The 24,084-nt window shown below is 35.3% G+C and overlaps 1 protein-coding gene across 10 annotated transcripts in view; it reads right to left on the bottom strand.

Moving 5' to 3' along the window:
- Nucleotides 1-24,084, bottom strand: part of LOC121442933 (ankyrin repeat and KH domain-containing protein 1-like) — a 115,896-nt gene that overhangs the window by 38,874 nt on the left and 52,938 nt on the right. For 4 of the 10 annotated variants that reach the window (XM_041644567.1, XM_041644568.1, XM_041644573.1 and 1 more), the window contains exons 11-17: nucleotides 20,640-20,727; nucleotides 20,073-20,200; nucleotides 18,550-18,693; nucleotides 17,739-17,841; nucleotides 7,452-8,210; nucleotides 401-546; nucleotides 152-263 (exon numbers count right to left, since the gene is read on the bottom strand). In XM_041644567.1, the coding sequence (XP_041500501.1) occupies nucleotides 152-263; nucleotides 401-546; nucleotides 7,452-8,210; nucleotides 17,739-17,841; nucleotides 18,550-18,693; nucleotides 20,073-20,200; nucleotides 20,640-20,727 (1,480 nt within the window). Of the gene's footprint in view, nucleotides 1-151; nucleotides 264-400; nucleotides 547-3,432; nucleotides 3,532-7,451; nucleotides 8,211-17,738; nucleotides 17,842-18,549; nucleotides 18,694-20,072; nucleotides 20,201-20,639; nucleotides 20,728-24,084 lie in introns of all 10 variants that reach the window. The other 6 variants (XM_041644564.1, XM_041644566.1, XM_041644569.1 and 3 more) reach the window with 4 other exon arrangements.

The following is a 24,084-nucleotide window of genomic DNA, read 5'->3' as shown; positions in this document are numbered from 1 at the left end:
GAATTATTTGGTTCTATAGATGAATAAGCTTGAACACTGTCTATTTATTTTATTAGTAAAAATATAAGAACTACTTATTCATAGCGAAAATTCTGTAATTTTGTGTGCTTGTGTAAATACTTAGATTTTATTTGTGAGTGATATTTCCTACCTTTTTTATCTCTGTGTTCAATTTTAGCATCTCGTGCAATGAGAACAGATACAAGTTCTTCATGACCACCTGCACAGGCCAGTGTTAAAGCTGTGTCATGATTGCTTTCAGTCTAAAAAGGGAAAAAAAAATATTTATTCATATATTTTAAAGTTCTCAATAAAATTATCCTTTCCCTCATTAATGTACAATTTTTCCTTTCAAAATAAATTAGAACATGTGAAATAAATTTATACAGAATCTACTCACATGCGCATCAATGTCAACTGAAGGATACACAGGGGGCATGGGTGGGGAAACCATATTGCTTGAAGTCTGAGAACAGGATTCGGGTGTAGGACAGTCTGTGGTCTGAGAGGGATTATTTGAACCAGCAGGCACTCTGGTATTCACAGCTGGAAAAAAAATGTTTATATTGCTAAATTTCATTTAAATAAATAATACTGTTTGTACACAGAAAAACATGTAAAACAGAAATGTTCATGTGAGTAACATACTACAGTGAAATCACAAGCTTTGGAGTCAAAAGAAAGTATATTGAATAACTTTCTGAATTCATGCAATTTATTTAACTTATCTGAGCCTCAATTTATATGTTCAATTAGGATATGAGTAGTGCTCGCCTTGAAAGTTTCTAAAGTGTAAGTAAACACAGCCAGTTGTTGGTGGATATATAATAAATGGTGGCATTTTGCACTGCCAATAGGGAGTATATCATTTCTTAATTTAAGAGTTTGTAGCCAGGTATGGTGATCCATACTAGTAATTTTAGGACTCAGATGTCTGAGATAAGAGGATCACAAGTTCAAGGCCAGAGTGGGATACCCCTCAAAAACAAACAAAACAAAACAAAACAAAACAAAGAATGCTTATCTTAGCTTGTAAAAGTTTGACAAAAATATTCTGTAAATAATGAAAAGTAGCAGGTCAGGGCAACAAGTTAGATTATTTTTCACATAAACAGCAGGGGATGTATTTTTAAAAATTCAGCATTTAATTTTTTTTTTTTTTTTTGAGTCAAGGTCTCACTATGTAGCCCTGTCTTTCCTGGAATTCTCTATGTAGACCAAGTTGGCTTTAAGCTCAAAAATGCCTGCTGGGATTAAACGCAGACTACATAGAGAAACACTGTCTGGGGTGGTTGGAAGGAGATGTGCACCAGTTAGTTAAAATCAACTTCTAAAAGTCAAGTTATTTTTAAAATGAATACTAGAAATTTATATTAAAGATCACAAAATTTGGAGTTTGAAGTTTTGAATGGTAATACACTTCAGTAATTCTAGTACTTGGAGGTGGAGGCAGGAAGGCCAGCAGTTCAAAGTCATCCCCAGCTACACAGCAAATCCGAGGCCAGCCTGGATTTCATGAGATCTTGTCTCAGAAAAACAAAAACAAACCCAGAATGTGGTGTTTGAAAACAGAAAGTTGAAAATTATATCTTATGTCTCTTATATCTTTTGTTTCATGGAGGATGGAGTTCTGACTCAAAGAGTTAAGGACATCTTTAAAAGATACTAGTAGTTTCTGAGATAATGTATTTAAAGCACTTACTCATGCCTGGCACAAGGAAAGTGCTCAATAAATGTAAAACACGGCATTTTACAATACTTTCAGTACTATTATTCACTGTATTAGAAAATAAAAATATCACTGTTTAAGAAAGAAAAACTCAGAAAAAAAACCCCGCATAACCAATAGTACAGAAAAAAAAAATGAAGCTTTCACTATGGCAATACACTTATAACGGACTCAACTTAGTAACTGACTAGATCTTTTAATTTTCAAAGAGAGAGTCTCATGTGCCCTAGGTTGGTCCTGAACTACTGACCGTCCTGCTCCACCTTCCAAGAGTTGGGATTACTGGTATGTGCCAATCCTACTTTAATTTATTAGATTTAGCAAAATTTAAGATGTCTAGATTTGCTTCTGTGAACCATTCCTTTGCTTCCCACTGATATATAAAACAATCTTGGCAATATAAATCCCAACAACTTTATTCACCACAAAAGTAACTAGGAATGATTATAATATCATAAACTTTTGTTTCACCTAAAGAATATGTACACTGGACACAAAGCTTTAAACTTTTTGTCATTCAAAAATGAAAGAAGCGGATAATATTGTTATATCTCAAAATACCTGATACGTAAAAACACCCCCCCCCGGCATACTAGATTGATATTTAACACCTTACTGACAGATTTACAGTGGTGGGTCTTATAATTATTAACATATACCCTGGAAGAATTGTATTTCTTCTATTCATTTATTCATGTCATCTCTTTTTTTTAGTGGTTTTTTGAAAGCAAGGTATTTTAAATTTTTTAAAAAAGTATTTGACTAGGGTGGAAAGCTAGAATGTGATGTTATGAAAGACTCCTTTACAGAACTTACTTTAAAAACAAACAAAAAAGACCACTTCCTGTGTATTTAACAGTTCTATTACCCAAAACATGGATTATGTTTTATACATTTTTATACTACATTATCCTAGGATAGTTTCTCTGTAATAATGACAATCAGAACCATTCCATGGAAAGTGTCTTTAATAGGATTAATTACAAATGAAAGTTATAAAGGTTGTATTATAAGAACATTATACTTTAGAACCACAACATTTTCATAAGTTTTAAAACATTTCCTATCTCTGAACAAAATGTCTCTTAAAATGACAAAACCAGACAACTACAACAAAAAAAAATCAATATACAATTCAAATTAAAGTTTTACTCTGTTCAAAAGTAGGGCACTAGAACCAAGTAAAATATTTTAACCTGACTTTTTATGAAACCAAGAAAAATTTTGCATATGGTATGGAATAATAATAAATCTTAACATAAAAATGTTATTGCTATTGGTAGACAAAATATGTTGTAAAATTTTATCTCTTAGTGGACATGGTGCTACCCACCTGTAAATCCTAGCACTTGCGAGACAGAGGCTGGACTACATGAGACCCTGTCTCAAAAACAAATAGAAGTCCCAGGACTGGTAGTATAAGTTTAACCCAGCTGCTCCAAGGGCCAAGTCATAAGGATTACAAGTTCAAAGCCTGCCTGGCTATCGGGTGAACTTAAGGACACTGAGTGAGATCCTATTTTAAAATCAAAAAACAAACTGGGCTGAGGACATAGAGGACTTCCCTTACATTGGTGATGTCCTGATGCCCAGTACCTCAAAAAAATAAAACAAGAACTTTTTATTGCTATCATTTGGTATATATCATAGTAATGATAAAACAGTTTCATTTAAAACCTAAGCAGGGTGGTGGTGGCACACACCTTTACTCCCAGCACTCAAACAGGTGGAACTCAGAGATATACATGCCTCGGCTTTTGAGGGCGAGGCTATAGAGCTAGTACTAGGACAGCCAGGAAACTCTGTATTAAAAAACAAAGCAAAACTAAAGGTTAAAAATAAAATATTAACATTAGAGGTAGTATCTTATAAATCTCCTCAAAATAACAGGATTTCCAAATTCTTTTGTAAAAAGACTTATTTCTAATTATTGTATATATGTTATGTATGTGTTGTCACATGTATGTTCGGATACTCAAAGCCAGAATTTTGATCCCCTGGAACATAAGTGGTTGATCTTTTGTGTGTGTGTGTGTGTGTGTGTGTGTGTGTGTGTGTGCGCGCACGCGCGCGCGCGCATGTATCTGCGTGTAAGAGAAAGGATCACACTATGAAGCCCTGGCTAGCCTGGAACTCTTTATGTAGACATGGGTAGCCTTAAACTCACAGAATCATCTGCCTCTCTGCCTCTGTCTCCTGAATGCTGGGATTAAAGACATGTGCCACCATGCCTAACTCTTCTGGTGACTGTGAGCCACGTGACATGGGCACTGGGAACAGAAGTTGGGTCCTCTGGAAGGGCAGTACATGCTCTTAATCTCTGAGCCAATTCTTCAGGCCTAAAGTTTTGTTTTTAAACTTAATAATGATCACTGCAAGGGCACTTAGAGCAAATTACACTAGAATTATAATTTAAACAAATGTATCCAAGTACCAACAACCATACTGTATTAGACACAAAGCTGTATTAAAACTCACATACATATCAAATCTTAATATAGAAGTAAGAGCAACTGTTATTTAATAGGATTTAGAAGTTATAAGAAATAATAGAATTTTTAAGATAAAAGCAAAACTTTTAATCAAACTACATGCATATACATGACACTAACACTAAGGCTCTTTTCTTTGTTTTGTTTTTGCTTGTAAATAAAAGACAGGGTCTCATTATGTATCTCTAGGTTGCCTGGAACTCAGGGATCTGCGTGCCTCTGCCTCAAGAGTCTCCAAATTCAAGGCCTGTACCACCATGCCCAGCTTCAACTAGTGTTCTTAAATATGGCTGAACTGAGTGGATTTTGGCACTATGCACTTACTAGCAGTTCCCCGTATTATTCCTCTTGTAGAGCAGATTGATGTAGATTTATTAAAGAAAGGTAAGAAAGAACTCCTGAGTCTGGGAAATGTACAAGGGGGAGACTCTGTACTTCCCTTCTCTAAGCTTCACTTTCCTACGGAACTGAGGTAGGAGAATCTATTTTATTTTATTTTATTTTATTTATTTTTTTTTAAATTTATTTATTTATTAAGGATTTCTGCCTCGTCCCCAAGGAGAATCTATTTTATGGGAGGATTTAAAACAGCTTGTGAAGGTGCAAATGAAGTAACTACCACAAAGCTTGGCACATGGTAAATGTTCCATAGATGTAAATAAATTAATTTTTTTAACCAATCCTCTTTATATATTAATGGAATTTTTATTAAATGCTTTCTAAAATCGCTCAACAATGAAAACTATTTTGAATTTCTTTAAATTGCTCTAAATTTCTAGACTTAACTTTTTGTTTTGGTTTGGTTTTAATCTAAGCGTATTTTCCTTCCTTTCCTTTTTGTTTATCTGAGACAGGACTTGAATAGCCTGGACTGGCCTTGAACTTGACAAGTAGTGAGGATGGCTCTGAACTCCTGACCTTCTCTTCCTGCTTCCCAGGTGCTAGGATTACAGGTGTCAACAAACCCTGCCCAAGAAGGGATTTAAAAAAAAAAAAAATCAAGAAAATAGAAAAATGGCAATTAAAGCTAATGAAAACTGACAAAATACAAACATAAAATTAGAAATAACAGATCTAATAACTGCTTCCATGAACATATCATGTACAATTTCATTATTAATTTGATATACATTTTAACTTTTGAGATCATTTGTTATTATGGTAACTGCTAAAATCCTAAGGCTTTCAGAAGAAGATCTGAGGTACCATGTTTCTAATCAAAATTAGATATTCTGTTTAGGATTGTAGAGAGTATGACATATCAGTTACAGGCTGAGTAAGTAAATAAGTTATAACATTAGTTATGTATATAAACAATTTATTAATTTTCATGAAAATATTTAGGTAGAAAAGCAATAATGCGAAAACATTCTTAAAGAAGAAAATTAACATTTCCTTTAGAGGGATAGATATATACTTTGAAGAATATATATCAGTCTCTCTTTCAATAATGAAAATAAATTTAAATAGAATTAATTCTATTTAATTATGGCTTGATCCATAATCCTACTGATATCCTTAAATGTTTTACAACTATAGAGTTAGCTATTAAGTTTGTCTAATTTTTGTCACTATTAATTAGGAAAATTAGACTTGGGAAAAATAGTTTTAAGTGAGACATCATCATCTTGAAAAGAGAATACAATTATTACCGTGTATTTCAAAACATATAAACTTCATATATGGAACTTTTTATTTATCAATTTAAAACTTATTTACAATCTGATAAGTAGTTAATGTCTAATACATATTAAGTTTTATTATGTCAACATGTAACACTAAAAAAGATGTTTTCTGAGGTAATTTTTTAAAGTCTCATGTGAACTCTATACAAGGTCATTTCTATTTAAAAACACTTTAGTGAAATAAAAACTTTTAAGAAACACCTGTAATAATTAGCATAAAGTTAACTACAAGTTTCCTTTAGAGCTGTTTTGGCTAAAGTAAATTTAACATGAGAAGCTCTACAAGCCAAAAATATAAAAATTCAAATTAAAGAATAAAGATCCTAACTCCTTAAAATACCTCCTAGTATTTGAATTTTAAGAACACTAGATATTTCTCCTCTGCACAATACTATCTATTACATGGCAGAGGAGCCTCAAAGGCAAAATGATATCTATAACCAACTGAAGTAACACATATACCCAATAAAAATTCCTGATTTACTCTTATTCCACATTTTTAAAGATTCAGTAAAGATTAGGAAGACTAAAGGCTCACAAAAGAAGAAAGGAAACTGGGATAGTATAATTGGGGTAGGAAGGGGAGGAGAATATGACAAGAGGAAACAGACAACAATAAGGAAAAAAATGTTGCAATCAAGAGACAGAGGACTGGCCTGCCTTTGAATATCACTCCAGCTACATCTTAGTTCTTGGTCTTCATCCACTGTCAGCAGCCATTCTGGCTGCAATTCTGAACTGGGCTCTCATGGAGGTGATACATTCACCAGCCATCTTTAGGAAGGTAAATGATTAATTGCACTGTTTTCCCACTGCTGCAAGGACAATGAAAGGGAAAGTAAACTTGTGCACCTCATTTCATATCTAGTTGTAATTTTCCACACAACAATAAACAGAAACATACATTTTAAGATTATTAGCCTTTTTTCTTTCTATGTGTATGTGCATGAATGTGCATGTATGCAAGCACACTATAAAGTGTTCTGTATGCTTGTTCATCAAGAGTTTACACAAAAATTCCAATCTCAAAAACAAGTACAACAGTTTAAATGTACTTTAATCTTCTGAACACAAACTCTATACCATAGAGTGTACAGCTGTTCCCATTTAATTAGAGATAATTAAATTGGTCTAATAACAAAAAGTAGTGTCTCTTAAAATTCTCATGTCCAACCATGAAATTCACAGGCAAGAAAATTAAATAGGTAGCCTTACCTGCGTGCTTCTAAATTGTACAAAAGATTCTATTGAGTGCTCCTATGTAGGAAATAACAAACTGTCTTTGAAAGCAAATTTCTAAAGAATTATGGGAACCTTATTTATCTTTGAAGTGTGTTTGTTTTAAACAGAAAAGGGGAAAAACTCCCTTAATGTGTTAGTGCTACTGGGCTTAAATTCACTTCCATAATTCCTAAGGAATCCAGTAATTTTACAAAGACAGTTTTAAATAGAGAAATACAAAGTTTGTGTTTTTGAAGGGGCATTTAAAGAAGTTGAGCACACAGATAAAAGAGAAAAGTATTTTAGATATATTTCTTAACCCACCTGCTATCAGGTCATCAAGAGTGTCGGTAAGCGTCTGGGCTGGAGTTGCAACCATGAGTCCATCTGGCTCTTGTACTAACAGCCCCTGCTCATGTTCAGCAACAGCAATTTGAGGCTGTCCTATGATCTGCTGGTTACCTGATACTTTCTGAAGCACAAGAGAATTTGTCCCATTAGAACCTAAGTCACTGGAAAAGTTACATTGTGGAGATGATAGAGGCTGGACTGGGACAAAATCAATTTGTTCTGCTGATGGTGGAGATTGTTGCTCATCACCAATACCATGATCTTTAAATAAGATTGTATCAACCTGGGGTGATTCTGAAGAGTGATCCTCTGGGGGACTGCCATCTTCATCCCCTGCCAAGGAGACTCCTCTATGAGAGCACTGCTGGTGTGGAGACCCTGTGTCTCTCTGACCTTTGGTTTCCAAGTATTCTTTGGTAAACTGCTGCTGTGTTTTCATCTGCAACTGCCTTTCCACTTTCTGCAGTTCTTTCAGTATTTTCTTCTTCTTCTGGACTTGTTCTTCTCTGTTCTTTTTAAGTTCTTCTATCTTATCCTTGTTTAGAGGCTCACCTTGAATTAACTCCAATGACTTAAGCTGTGCTTTTTCAATAGCACTAATTCTTTGTCCCAGTTCATTCAGCTTGCCTTCAGTCTCTTCTACTATGCACTCCAAAGGCTGGTATGGGTGAAAAGGTGGCAGTAGGTCCTGATCTGCTACCTGCAGGGAACTGGACTTCTGCTTGGATGCACCTAAGCACATGAAAAACGTTTGAAAAAGTGCCATGCTAAAGAAAAAAAAGAAAGAAAGAAAAAGAAAAAAGAAAAAAAGAGAAAACAAAACAAAAAAACAACCAAAAACCAGAGTCCCAAAAATAAAAACACACACAAAAAACATTCCTCCCCTCTCCCAGACTTCCTTCCCCAAACCATTATAACTAATGCTATAGAAAGATTCAAAAGTCACACTAGTGAGGCAGATTAAACCTCAACTATCTCATCTGTTTTTGCACAGCATAAACTGAGATGTTATCAACTCAAACTTGAATTTAAAAAAATATACTTTTAAATGTAGGATGATTTTAGAAATTATGATGGGACAAAGAGAAAAGGAAGGAAAAAAAACCTCAGAATTTTGCTTATCAGGTTGGACTTTTTAAATCTAGCTGAGCATGTTAGCACTCAGAGGCAGAGGCAGGCAGAGGGATTCTCATGAGTTTCAGGGCAAGCTGGTCTACGTAAATTCTAGGTCACCCAAGGCTACACAGTGAGTAGTAAAGTTTATTCCAAGAGAACCAAATGGGGCAAATGTTTTTTAAGTTGGCAAAATAATTCTATTCTTACATTAAAATACAATGTGAAATAGTTTCTCAAGACATTATCTCTTTAGACAGGCATGGTAACCCATATGCCAATAAAGTCAACACTCAAAGGACAGGGTAGAAGAATCAAGTATTAAGGGTTATACTCAATTCATAGCTGAATGTGAGGCTAGCCTGAGCTACCTAGAACCTTGTTCTCAATAAACCAAATATGAGTCATTATAAAATTCTCCAATAAAAAGGCTAACATTGCTCTACCTAAACACTGTGTTAAACTTATACCACAAAGGATCTAATTTTAAATAAACCATTTAAATAATATCCATTTAAGAGAGAAACAATGAATGTTACTAATAGGGAGAAAAATCAGACATTCCATATAGGAATACTCATATTGATAACATTTTTTTAAAAAAAATTATTTAAGGTTATTAAATATATTTGTTCCTCCTTTATAACAAGTCTGCTGTAAAGTAATTATTAATAGCCTTAAAGGGGATAAATAAAAATTTTGAGGTGCTCCTTGATTTGTCTGAGCAAACTCAGGGATGAATTCTATTCAGGAAGAACTAGGACTACTTGGGGCGAGGGGACAAATAACTGATGCATCTACCAACACAGATGAACTTCAAAACACCGAGTTAAATAAGATTCCAGACACAAAGTTACATACTGTAAAATCTCACTTAACATAAAATTTATAGAGAAAAGACATATAAGACAGAAAAGAAAGTAGTGGCCCTGGGGTATGGCAATGAGAATAAAGTTCAAATGCAAACAGGTAACAGATCTTTTAGGGGCAGTTAAAGCTAAGTGGGAACTGTGTGGAGTAGTGAATGCCTGACTCCCAAAAAATGGGAGACTGAGGCAAGAGATGAGGACTTTGAGACCGACTGTCTAGCCAGACGGTGGTGGCGCACGCCTTTAATCCTAGTACTCGGGAGGTAGAGGCAGGTGGATGTCTGTGAATTCAAGGCCAGCCTAATCTACAAGAGCTAGTTCCAGGACAGGCTCCAAAGTTACAAAGAAACCCTGTCTAAAAAAAAAAAGTGGGGGGAGGCTGACTGTCTCAATGTCAAGAGTAACAATAATGAGGACCCCTCAAAACTTGATGGTGATGATTGTCACAGAACTTGGTAAATTTACCAAAACATACTGCATTTCATATTTTAATGAGTGAACTTGATAGTTAAAAACAATAAAGCAATTTTTAATTTTTAAAAAAATGTATTTACTTAATTTATGTGTATGGATGCTTTGCCTGCAAGTATGTCTGTGCATGCCTAGAACCCACAGAGGCCAAAAGAGGAGGGTCAGATCCATCAGGACTGCAGTTATCAGAGCTTGTAAGTAGCTATATGGGTACTGGATATCAAACCCAGTCCTCTGCAAGAGCAACATTGCTTTATACCACAAAGCCATCTCCCCAGTAAAGGCATTTTCTTTCTTTCTTTTTTTTTTTTTTAAAAAAAAGAACTGGGTAAAATAGACGATTCTTCTTCTGAATTGTAGTTAATACTAAAAATCATAGGTCATTTAATATCTGTTTTGTTCTTTTTGTGTAAGATTGAGTCTCAGTTGGCTGCCCTCAAATTCACATCCCAGGGTTTGAGTATCTTGAGTGCTGGAGGTCAAGTCAAGCATGCACTATCACATTCAAGGATTTTTTTTTTCTAACATTTGTTTGTTTGTTTAGGGAGAGGAAGAGAGGGAGAATGTGTGTGTGTGTTCATGTCACAGCATACTGTGGAGGTCAGAAAACAACTTGCAGACATCAGTTTTCTTCCTTCTACCGTACAGGATCCAGGGATCAAATTTAGGCCATCAGGCAAGGAGACAAATGCCTCTTTCCTGTGAGCCATTTTGCCAGCCCATACATAAGAAATTTTAAAAGAAAAAAAAAATCTTATACCAAAATTCATTCTCAAGTTTAAAAGACTTACAGAATAAAGGAAAATAAGAGCTCTTAGAGCTACATGCCAGGCCTGATGGCACACACCTATAATACCAGTTCCTTACCAAACTGAAGGAAGAGGATATGGAATTCAACACAATTGAGACTACATCTCCAAAAAATTAAATAAAAAACTTTAAGTAGTTCAAAAATATGCATTATGTTTTAATTTACTAAAAGGATCCAAGGTTTTTCCCCTTGGTCAGAAGACCAGTTTCAGTACCATACTGCAGTCACTTTCAGAGGCTTACTTACTCCTAATGCAAATTCAGCAATGCATGTCATATTTAATTTCATGTTTCTACTTAAGCAAAGTGGTAGGAAAAGACTATTCTTTCAGAGCCAAGATATTAGATTTGAGAGATAATTTGATTATTAGTTTCATAAGACTATAGGAGCCAAATGTTTTAACAGGAAAGAAAAAGGAGGCAAAACTACAACAAATAACAAGGTCTAAATCCACTAGCACAGCAAGTAAAAATTTCAGTTTCATAAAGAGATGTAATGACATAAGCAGAGTAAATGCAAAGGCTCAGCAAGATTGGATATTCCTTCAAACTTTCCTAATATAGTTGCAAGTGCACCAGGATTAAGGCTGCCCGCATTAAACATTCACAGGTAAGATGATCCAAAACAAGAAAAGAATGTTAAGCACAGAAAGATATACTAATGATATGCTCAACTGTATTAGAAATACTGCATGGAACTAAAAGAGACATTTCTTAGAACATACGTAGCATTATTTGGGGGCTGAAGAGGTTCTTCCAGAGAACCTGGGTTGAGTTCCCATCACCCATGTTGAGCAACTCACAACTGCCTGTAACTCTGGTTCCTGGCATCCAACATGTCTTCTGGTACTCATGGGCATTGCATATACATGGTACACATAAATACACTCAATCACACACATATACACATTAAATTTAAAAAAAATTAAATGTACACAATGGGCCAGCAAGATGACACAGTTGCAAGCCTAATAACAGGAGTTTGATCCCTAGGGCCTATTTGGTGGAAATAGAGAACCAACTCCCTCAAGTTGTCCTTTGATTTCCACACATCATGACATGTGTGCATGTGCACATACATAACAAAATGAAAACATAAAAATTAAAATGCATAAAAAGCAGTTTTCTTTCATATAGTCAATAGTTGAAATATCCAAAACTAGGGAGTTAAAACTGTTTAGACAAGAACACATCAAAGCACTAACACAATCTATAAACCAAGAGTGGTAAAAACAAAATGTCACCTGAAACTGTAGAAATACCAGTTAGTGGGTAAAAATTTGAAAAGGGCTTCATTTGATGAGAAAAATTTAACATGAAGTAAGTATTAAAAAACACAAGAAAACAAGATTTCCAATCCCTTCAAACATTAACCACTGTCAGATATGTATACATGTACATACACACATACAGGAATGTGTACATGGATATCATGGAGTTGACATACCAAGTACAATTTAGAAATAGAAATAGACACCATTTCTTTTTGTTTGGCTTCTGTCCTACACTTATTGTTTCCTCTAAGCTTTTTTCCCCCTAGTAACAAACCTAGGAAAAGTATGCACTCACTAGAAACTGTGATCTATAGCAGTTTAAAATCAGCTTTATTGCTGTATTTTGGGATTTTCTGTTGCTGGGGACTGGGCTGAGGGTTTTGTGCATGATAGGCAAACATTCTATCACTGAGTTACATTCCCAGACCTTTTCTTCTGTTGCAGTATTGGCAAGGGAATCCAGAGTCTTGTGCGTGGTAGATGCTTTACCACTGAGCCATGCCCACTCCACCACTGATGTACCTTCATTAACTTGTTTATTTCTATGGGCAATAGGTGTTTGAGGTATGCACTTGTGAAACATTTAGTCCTCTACTAAAATGAGCTTAACCTTATTATTTTCAAATCTGTACCAGTGAATTAGCACATTGTGTAATTTAAAAAAATGACCAAAAGAAAACATTTGTTATCTACAGTTTTAACACAGAAATCTCTTAACCAAGATGTCCAAAGATAGACCATCTATGTTACATGATAACAGATTTACCCAACCTATCTTTTTTTAATAAAAGCAGTTATATGTAAAAGCACATTGGTAAGTTTGGGAATGCATAAACTTACATAAACATATTTAAAAATTAGTAGAGATATTAGTAAAGTTTACAGAAGAAAATTCAATTTGAATTACAACATATGCAAATTTTTCTCTATAGTTTAATAATTTCTCATAAAAGCATGAGAGTTCATGACACTGACTCCAATAAACAACTCTGGAGGTGAGGCGGCACACATTTTCCCTTACACTTCTGTTTCTGGATCTCTCTAGACATCGTCAAAGTTTTAAAAGTACAACTTTTAACACTGCTCTTTTAAAGACAGAGTTTCACTGTGCAGCCCTGCCTGGCCTGTAATTCTCCATGTGGAACAGGTTGGCCACTAATTCAGAGACCCACCTATCTCTGCCTTCTAAGTGCTGGATTAAAAGCGTTTACCACCAACCCAGTCCTTTTGTTTATATTTTGAAAAGATCTTGCTTGTAGTATAGGCTAGTCTTGAACTGACAGTGATCCTCCTGCTTCAACTTCACCTGTGCTAGGATTAAAGAATGTGCTACAAGGCCAAGTTCATTACTATGTCCTGATTTTTTTTAAGTATATATTACATATTATTTTCTTTAATTAATATGTCAGTTTCATTTTTTTGAGACAATCCCATGAGCCAAACCTGGCTCTGAACTCCTTCCTCATCTTCATGCTTGCACTCAGGGATGTGTGCACATGTCTGTGTGTGTCCATGTATGTTGTTTCCCCCACATACACACCCCACTACACAAACATGGTATGATTTCATTAGTAAAGTACTTGCTTTGCAAGCATGGAGACTTTAATCTGGATCCCTAACACCCACATAAAAAGTCAGGTATAGCAGCCCACACCAGTAATCTCACCAATGGGGAGGAAGAGACAGGGCAATCACTGGGGCTGCTGGCCAGCTAGTCTAGTCAAATAGGTGAGTTCCAGGTTTATTGTTTGATCTTATCTCAAAAAAAAAAAAAGGTGGGGGAATGATACAGGAGGAAATCACAGAGAAAACTAGTGAGCATTTTATAAGAACGTATAAGAAAAGGACTGCGGACTTTGGACACATTAGGGAAATAATGGAAGGGAAAATAATACAAGAAAATAAAACAGAAGAGTTATAATGACAAAACTACTAGGAACTGAGTGTGATTAATTCAACACTACATTTGAAGTACTGAAAAGAGAAGTGACAAGTCAGAAGGAAGTGAGAATCAAGTACTATAAGTACTATAGCACTTTTCTGTAACTAAAGTCACAGAAAAGGAATTATTTCCCAAGAAGGTTTGAGGTACACAAAGATATATTGGGCTACCAGGGGTATATATTTCAGTAGTAGAGTGAGCACTGGGTGTGAGATCCTGGCTTCAGTACTAAGTACCACAAAGAAAAAGAAGAAAGCTAACAAAATCTAAACTTGCAGTATTAGAAATTGAATCCAGGGCTTTCTACATACTAAGCAACCCAGCAAAGTGTCCTCCGACCTTCCCATTTGTGCGATCACACACATATACACAAGATAAATACAATGTAATTTTAAAAACTTAATACATCTATGTTTTAAGTGGATTTTTATATCTAACCTATCCGTGTTCATTGTGTATTTTTAAATAATCAAATAGCTCATATCTATTTATTTATTTAAGGCAGACTCTAGTTATGCAGCCCTGGGTGGGCTGGAACTTGCTATGTTGACTAGGTTAGCCTCAAACTCAGAGATCTGCCTGTCCCCCAAGGGATGGAATAAAGTCTTGCGTCACCACACCCAACTCAAAAGACTTATACATTCTGAAAGATTTTATTTTAATATTTGTGTATGTGTGCCCACTGACAAAGAAGGCATTGGATCTTCTGGAATTGTAGTTAAAAGTAGTTGTGAGTTGCCCAACATAGGTCTTGGAATCAAATTCAGATTCTCTGGAAGAGTAGAAATCTTAACTGCTAAGCCACTTTCCAGCCTCCAAGTGATTTAAGAAAACAACAACAGAATTTACAGGGACAAAGATTCTACAATGAGTCTGATTTTTTTTAACTAAATGACAATGGAACTCAATATATTATAACAATACATTCCTTTATAATTGTTAGGTAGTTAAGACAAAGTGCCCAAGTGTTTAGATACAAATATTAACTATTGTCCTTCCTTAATAATTTAACAAAACAGAGGAGGGAGAGGAAAGGAAGGAGGGGGAACTGTGGTTGGTATGTAAAATGAATAAAATAAAATACTAAAAAATTAATTTAATAAAATGTGTTTAAAAGGTTAATTTTTATACCATTCAGTAAAAACAATAAAACAGAATCGAAGAAAGAAGTGGATCCCTAGTATATGATAATTTCTAAGCAAAATCGTGCTTATGAATATCAACATAAAGATCACCACCCAAGATTTTCTGTTGCTTACACATTAGCTCTAGATTTAAAATGCTCTATTTGCTCTCTGAACAATTTGTCTAGATTATTTTTTGGTTATTTTGTGGTTTTGTGTGAACGTTGAAAAATTATTTACTGTTAAATATTGAATTTCTGAGCCAGGCAGTGGTGGTGCATGCCATTAATCTCAGCACTTGGCAGGTGGATCTTTGTGAGTTCGAGGTCAGCCTGGTCTACAGAGCTAGTTCCAGGACAGCTAGAGCCATTAAACAGAGAAACCCTGTTTCAAAAAACAAACAAACAAACAAAAAAAAACCCCTGAATTTCTGAAGCCCAAATTCTTACAGTCCTTTATGGCGTTTAGTCATTCAAACACAAAAACAAACCAGGTACAGGGGCATGAACCTGTAATCCCAGTACTTAGGAGGAAGAGAGACATGAGGATGGTGGAATTATCCTAAAGGTAAAGGTGGTTGCTGCAAGCCTGGTGACCTGAGTGATCTCTAGAACCCAAGTAGAGCTGGAAGGAGAACCCATTCCATAAAGTTGTTCTCTGACTTTCACACATGCATTCCCACACACATCATGTGAAAATATGAACACATTAATAATTTTTTTAATCTGGAAAAAAAAACCCAGAGGTACTTTAAAATATTTTAGAAATGGGTGTTAGCTGGTTATTATGGTTAGATTACTTTAAAAATGTATGTTTCATTTGCTAAGATTAAAAATAGAAGGAAGACAGATATGGTGGCTACATTAACATATAAACATGTATCTAACTGTGACTTCAATCACTTTTTATTTCTTATACACTAAATAAGATATATTCATAAAAATTTTTACATTAAGTTTTTGGGCAGTGGGTATTGATGATAAAATCCAGGGCCTCATGTATGCTACATAAATGTTTCACTACTATGCGACAGTTCCAACTCTTTTTTTTTTTTCTTTTTGGTTTTTCGAGACAGGGTTTCTCTGTGGCTTTGGAGCCTGTCCTGGAACTAGCTCTGTAGACCAGGCTGGTCTCGAACTCACAGAGATCCGCCTGCCTCTGCCTCCCGAGTGCTGGGATTAAAGGAGTGCGCCACCATCGCCCGGCTAACAGTTCCAACTCTTATGTGGTTTTTAAAATCCTAGAAATTACTTCAGCAAACTCAGATTACAAAATATAATTATCAAGAGAAGATACTGTATATCTAGAGATAAAAAGATAGGAGAACAAAACCTTAGCAGCTTGAGTCCTTCAAACAGAGTGAATAATAATAATAATAATAATAATAATAATAATAATAATTTGGGTCTCAGGCCTACAATCCCAGCACTCAAAACACTGAGGCAAGAGGATTGCCATAAGCATGAGGGGAGCCTGGGCTACAAAGAGAATTCCAGGCCAGCCTGGGTTACAACGTAAAGTCCTGTCTTAAATGTCAAAAAAAAATTATTCCGGGCTGGAGAGATGGCTCAGAGGTTAAGAGCACTGGCTGCTCTTCCAGAGGTCCTGGGTTCAATTCCCAGCAACCACATGGTGGCTCACAACCATCTGTATTGAGATCTTGCGCCCTGCTCTGGCGTGCAGGCATACATCGAGGCAGAATGTTGTATACATAAATAAATAAATAAATCTTAAAAAAATATTTCATTAATAAAGTCATCTAGATTTTATTCATATACATTTTGATCTTCACAGACTGATAATCATTTGACCAGGTTCACCCACTGTATTCCTGCATTATAAAAGCAAAACTGCAATTCTTCAACCACTTTCTCATTGATTAAATTGATGCTGTAAATATTTACCAAGGTAGCCAGCACATATTTTTATTATTACACTACAGTTTGGCTAAAATATTGTCAAATAAAAGCTAGGTGTTATAGCACATGCTCCTATTTCTACAGTTTGGCTAAAATATTGTCAAATAAAAGCTAGGTGTTATAGCACATGCTCCTATTTCTGGCACTGAGGCAGAGGCCGAATGATACCACAAAATTAGGCCAGCTTAGTCCAAGTACTGAGTTCTAGGCCAGCCACAGCTAGGTAGCAAGAGCCTGTCTTGAAAACCAAAATAAGAACTGTCAGGTAGCTAAAAAAATGGTTTGACAAAATTTTCTGCTTTATGGGCTGGAGAGATGGCTCAGTGGCTAAGAGCTTTGCTTGTTATTCCAAAGGTCCTGAGTTCAATTCCCAGCAACCACATAGTGGCTCACAACCATCTGTAATGGGATTTGGTGCCCTCTCCTGGCCTGCAGTGATACATACAGGCAGAACACCATTACATAATAAAAATAAATTTAAAAAAAATTTCTGCTTTAATATAATATAAAGCTTAAATTATTTAAGTAATTTTATCAATGGAAAACTATATCAAGCAGCATGTTAACAGAAAAACAGTAAGTCATTTTTCTAGTATTTAGGACTTTCCTAAGCATCCACTAACAGTACTGACATTTGTTGAAGTTATATTTCTCAATCAGCTCACAGGTACATTATATCTATTAACCATTAAAGTATAATTTATTTAGTTGAAAAGGGAAAATAATTTAACAACTAACCTTTCTGTACTCCTAAGAGGGCAGGAGATGTCTCCTGGGAAGTTCTGTCAGGTTCCTGGGGAGGCACAACCATGGCAAGTGTGTGTACGGGTACACGTGGAACCTAAAACATCAACTCAGAAAAAAGTCATCTCAGATCATAGAAGAAAACAAAGGTTCATAAATAAAAAACATATATTGTTTTATGTCTTCTTCATATGCCAACAAGTTTGTTCTTTTCTATTTTAGATTTATTTTACGTATATGAGTATTTTGCCTGAGTGTATGTATGTGTACCACATGTGCTCTTGGAGGTCAGAAGGAGGCATGAGTTCCCCTGGAATTGGGGTTACAGATGGTTGTGACCCCATGTGGGTGCTGGGAACCAAGGCCTGGTCTTCTGCAAGAGTAACAAGTGCTTCTGACTGCTAAACCATCTCTCCCATCCCCTAACTTTATTTATTGAAACTTAACATTTTCTTCTTAAGCCTTCACCAAGGAATAATTTCTGAGAATACTGAATTTGAAGACTCAAGACAATATTTCAATGATTTAGGTTAATTAATATTAATGTTATTATCTCTTGCTGAAGTGAAAAGCATTGCAGCACCAATTATAGTTAGGAGTACAAACCACATACTCACTATATACTGGTCAATTTACTCTTGTTCAAATTCTATACAAGTAAAAGAGAAAATAAAATTCTAACATATTTACTGAACTGGAGTATACTAGGAACTTCCAAGATAACTTAATAATTAAGATTTCTGTTTTCATTAAACAAAAACTTTCAAAGAATACCTATATCAAAAAATATTCTATTTTACTCTACCTGAGATTCATCTTGTGAAGGAGAGGTAAGCTGAGACACATCTGTGGTGGGAACCAACAGAACATTATTTGGATAATCCAATAGATAAGAAACAACATTGGTATGGCCACCTTTTGCAGCTTCAATAAGCATTGTTGATCCATCCTAAGAAATAATTGATCATAGTTAACTTTTTATAAATTTATTCTTATAATCTGATAAAATTATCTAGTAAGACAAATAAAATAAAATGTAATAATTTTATTTTCAGGTTTTGAGACAGTCTTGCTATCTAGCCCCAAAATTACTTTGGGCTTAAGGCAATCCTGATGGCTCAGGCTTCTCAAATACTGTTACCACAGGCAGTTCAAATTATATTTAAGAGTAATAAATATTAAGCACTAAATGATCAAACATACCTCTAATAATAATTTATTATTTGGTGGTTTCTGTTTTTTGTTTTGAAACATGGTCTCAATATTTACCCCATGCTGTTTTTTTTGTTTTGTTTTGTTTTTTCAAGACAAGGTTTCTCTGTGGCTTTGGTGCCTGTCCTGGAACTAAAACTAGTTCTTGTGGACCAGGCTGGCCTCAAATTCACAGAGATCTGCCTGCCTCTGCCTTCCAAGTGCTAGGATTAAAGGTATGCACCACTGTCACTGCCCAGCCTCATGCAGGTTTTGAACTGACAATAATAGTACTGCTTCAGCATACCTGACAATCCTGTTACTATATACTACCATACTCAGCTAGTATATAGTTAAGTAAATACCTTGAGCTGGGTGTGGTGCTGCATGCCTTTAATTCCAGCACTTGTGAGGCAGAGGCAGGAGGATCTCTGTGAGCTTAAGACCAGTATACACTATGGTCTACAAATGAGCTCCAGAGATAGCAAGAATTATATACAGAAACCCTGTTTCAAAACAACAAAAAACAAAAACAAGCCGAGCAGTGGTGCACACGCCTTTAATCCCAGCACTCAGGGAGGCAGAGGCAAGAGGATCTCTGTGAGTTAGAGGCTAGCCTGATCTACAGAGTGAGTTCCAAGACAGCCAAAGATATACAGAGAACCCCCCTGTCTTGAAAAAAACAAAACAAACAAACAAAACAAAACAAAACACACACAAAAAAACACCCAACAACAAGCAAATGATGTGGGATTCCCCTCTGTATGCTGTGAATATCATCGGTAATAAAAAGCTGCTTTTGGCCAATGGCTTAACAGAATATAGCCAGGCTGGAAAAGATATAGAGAGAGAGTAGACAGAGTCCAGGAGAAGCCATGTAGCCACCGCAGGAGACAGATGTCGGATGGAACCTTACAATGAACAAAACCTTACCTGTAGGCCACAACCACCTGGTGATACACAGATTAATAGAAATGGGTTAATTTAAGATATAAGAGCCAGCTAGGAATACGTTAGAGTCATTGGCCAAGCACTGTTGCAATTAATATAGTTTCAGTGTGGTTATTTTGGATCTGGGCAGATGGAAAACAAACAAGCAGCCTTTGACTACAAACAAAAACAAAAAATGTAGAATACCTTGAGTCGATGAGTAGGGTCAGCTCCATGAGCCAATAGTAGTTCAACCACGGCCAAGTGGCCTCCTGCACATGCCAGTGATACTACTGTGTGATCATTATTGGCTGTAGCCCTATTCACATTGGCACCTTTAAGAAAAACAGTAATTTTAACAAAGGTGAAAAGCAAACCAGTCTACAATATCATTTAAAGATGATTCTCAATTATGATACAGATACAAAACAATGTATAAATCATAGGTGTATAGCTTGAAAATTTTCACAAAGTAAACACACCCGTGTAACTAGAACCTAGAACAAGAAATGGGACACTACCCACTATCCCTCCTGAGTGCTGGGATTAAAACCTGCATGCCCAGCTGAATGTTCTTGCAACATTAGATGATTTTTTAAAATTGTTTAACAATAAGTTCAGATAATGGCATTATTTAGCATTCCTACAAGCTAGAAAGGCAGCATTCAATGTGTTCCTATTCCTGGCAATTCTGATTATATGAGCAGGGTTGTTGCTGGGTATGACTAAGTTATCCACCTGCTTCATAGTCACAACCATTTAAACTTGCTTTACCTTTGCTAATAAGAAACTGAACTGTGCATAAATGACCAGCTCTTGCAGCCTTCATCAAAGGTGTTCTTCCACCTTCAGATTCATGTTCCTATTAAAGAAACAGAAAAATGAATCAACATTAACTAATTAAATATTTTAAGGATTCAGTACTAATGAAATGATAAACAATGAGGATTTAATACTTGTGAGCACTTACTCTACTTCAATTCTTTTAATGTATAGGTCCATTTAGTTACACAAGATAGCACAACCTATCATGGCCAAGTTCAACCTTGTATACCTAACAATATTCATTAAAGATAATAAAACTAATGAAGTTTGGTTCCCAATAACTTTACTTTTCTAATTACAATGAGATAAAAAAAGCATTTCTGGAGGGCTGGAGAGATGGCTAAGAGGTTAAGAGCACTGATTGTTCTTTCAAAGATCCTGAGTTCAACTCCCAGCACCCACATGATGACTCACAACCATCTGTAATGAGCTCTGGTGTCCTCTTCTGGCCCACAGGGATATATGCAGGCAGAACACTACACATAATAAGTAAATAAATCTTAAAAAAAAAAAGGTATTTTTCTTAACCATTCATGTGAACTGAAACAAGTCCCATAAAGTGATTAAAGGGATCCTGACCTTCTATTCAGAACCATTAAGAAATCTATCAAAGTATGGAAGGAGAAAACAGACTCTTAACAGTTATCCTGACCTCCACAAATGCTGTGGTATATATGCATACAAGCATGAGCACATGAACACACACACACACACACACACACACACACACAATTTAAAGGATTCCACCAAAAGATAGGAAGAGGCAGGCGGATTTCTCTGAGTTTGAGTCCAGCCTGGTCTGCAGAGTAAATCCTAGGATAGCCAAGGCTACAAAGAGAAACCCTGTCTTAAAAAACAATATAAGAACAACAACAAAACAAAGGAAAAAAAAGAAAAAGAAAAAAAACATTATAGTATTTAAAGGGGAACAAAAATAAACCAACAGACAGAATTTTTTAGAATAGAAACTAAACACTTGAATAGTCAAAGGCAAGATAAAATTTTAGCAGCAAGATCATCATTCTCTAGAAAGTTTGGTAGCTACATGAATGAATGATTAAACAGCCACTAACCAGGCCTTATATCAAATGGCACTGAAAGGAACTCGCTTATGTGGTTATTAGTCTTAGTTAGTATGGTTAATGTGCAAACTCCTACTGCATTCACTTACTCCTACTACATTCACTTAAGTACTCAAATTGTTGCTGATAACTTTGTTTCTATGAAGAGTTTTCTGACCTATCCTCCATGTTCATGTTTAAATTATACCCTGTACATAAATGTGAATTCTGCTAGTTCAGTTGACTTATTACTAAGAAAAGGTTGAAAAAGTAATGATGACAAGTTTTATTTCACTATTCTTTTAAATTAACTCAGAAAGTCACTTGGTTGTCATATAATCAATTTAAAAATAAGTACTTTGTCAACACAATAGAAAACTTTAATCTACATTATGAATTAAATGTAGCAACCAGAGCAATGTCTCAGCAGTTAAGAGAACTTGCTGCTCTTCCAGAGGACCCAAGTTCGATTCCCAGAACCCATGTGGGGAGTGGGCTCACAAGTTTCTCTAATTCCAGTAAGGAGATCTGATGCCCTCTACTGGCCTCCATGGGCTCCCAGTACAAAAGTGGTGCACAGACATCCCGAGCACACACACACACATATATATATATATATATATATATATATATATATATATATTACATAAAAACTAAAAAAAAAATAAGTGTGGATTATCATTTTATTGGAAAGTTTAAACTAGATTACAGCAAAAAGGAATTCCAATCCAAAAGGACTTCTTTCTTTTAAACTTTGAGAGATGGTCTACAGGTCTCAAAATTATAATTGTTCTGTCTCAGTCCTACAAGTAAACCCTACTATACCCGATAAAGAAGTGGCTATGAAGTCTGTATGTATTGTTCCTTAACTACTGATAAAAATTAAGTTTACTTTGACTTTTTATTTGTTACACATGTTGATTAGGTAATTTTTACTAACTCTAAGTTATGAGAGAATATAGATAATGCTAAATTAACCCTGTTTTAGAATGGATTTTGAATTTACATGTAGGCAACTAACATTTTTGGCAACTTATATTAATATATATATATACACACACACACACACACACACACACCAGGTGGTGGTGGCGGCACATGCCTTTAATTCCAGCACTCGGGAGGCAGAGGCAGGAGAGTCTCTATGAGTTTGAGGCCAGCCTAGTCTACAAGAGCAAGTTCCAGGACAGGCTCCAAAGGTACACCGAAAAAAATCCCTGTCTTGAAAAACCAAAAAAACAAAACCAAACCAAACCAAACCAAACAAAACAAAACACTTTAAACAGTCTTACAATCTTGACCATATTAATTTTATTATTGTTTGGCTTTGTTTTGAGATAGTAGTCTTAAACCGGCCTTGAATTCATTCTGAAGAACACAAACTAGCCTTGAATTCATAGCAGTCTCCTGCTTCAGTCCCCTAAAATACTGGGATTACAGGCATAAGCTCCCATGCCTTGTTTGAATATACTTTTGATACCATTAGTAGTCAGCACCTACATCTCTTAAAAAAAATTAACACAATTTGTAGCATTCATTGTGCCCACAACTTTAAACAATTTAAACTACAGCTCTTTCATTAAGGAAGATGGACAAAGCATATCACTGATATTTTTCCTTTTTATTGTCAAAAACATACATTTCCACTGCCACCTGACATTTCTTGCCATGCTTTTAATTAAAACTGAGCTTTATTTTCAATATTCCAGGTTAATTTTTAAATGGCAATACCCTAACAAGAGAAAAATTGTGTTACATTTTCCCCATTACTTCTACATGCATATATGTACACAATGTGTGTATATACGTATGAATGTATCTCTCTCTACACACACACACACTTTTTTTTTTTTTTTTGGAGACAGGGTCCCACTAAGCCTTGACTGTCCTGGAACTCACTATGTAGATCAGGCTAGTCTCAAACTCACAGAGATCCACTGCCTCTGCCTCCCCAGTGCTAGGACTTCCACAATGCCTGCCTAGGAAAATGTTCTTTTGAGTTGAGTCATTTACCAGGTAGATTTCTTCTACTTCATGTATATCTGCTTGTGATATTTAATCACGACGTTAATATCAGTAGATTGATTGTTCACTTAAGTTTGAGATTCACAAAAATTAACTTCATTTGTTCTCCTGCGAGAGTTCTTTAAATACCAAATACAAATAATACAAAGGAAATAAACTACTAGCAATGAAATCTCTTCAATGAGACATCATAATATTTTTAAATTGAAGAGAATATTTTCTTTGTCAGTCAGCAAAGTCCTTTGATTTCTTAGCTGGAATTCAAATATTCCAATTTCTAATTACCTATAATATCTATTCTATGTGGT

The sequence above is a fragment of the Microtus oregoni genome, unplaced genomic scaffold (assembly GCF_018167655.1).
Source record: "Microtus oregoni isolate MIOR12 unplaced genomic scaffold, Mior012 000098F_ref0000018, whole genome shotgun sequence".
Taxonomy (NCBI): Eukaryota; Metazoa; Chordata; class Mammalia; order Rodentia; family Cricetidae; genus Microtus; species Microtus oregoni.
Note: the sequence above shows the minus strand (reverse complement) of the source record. Positions and strands in the feature narration are given on the sequence as shown.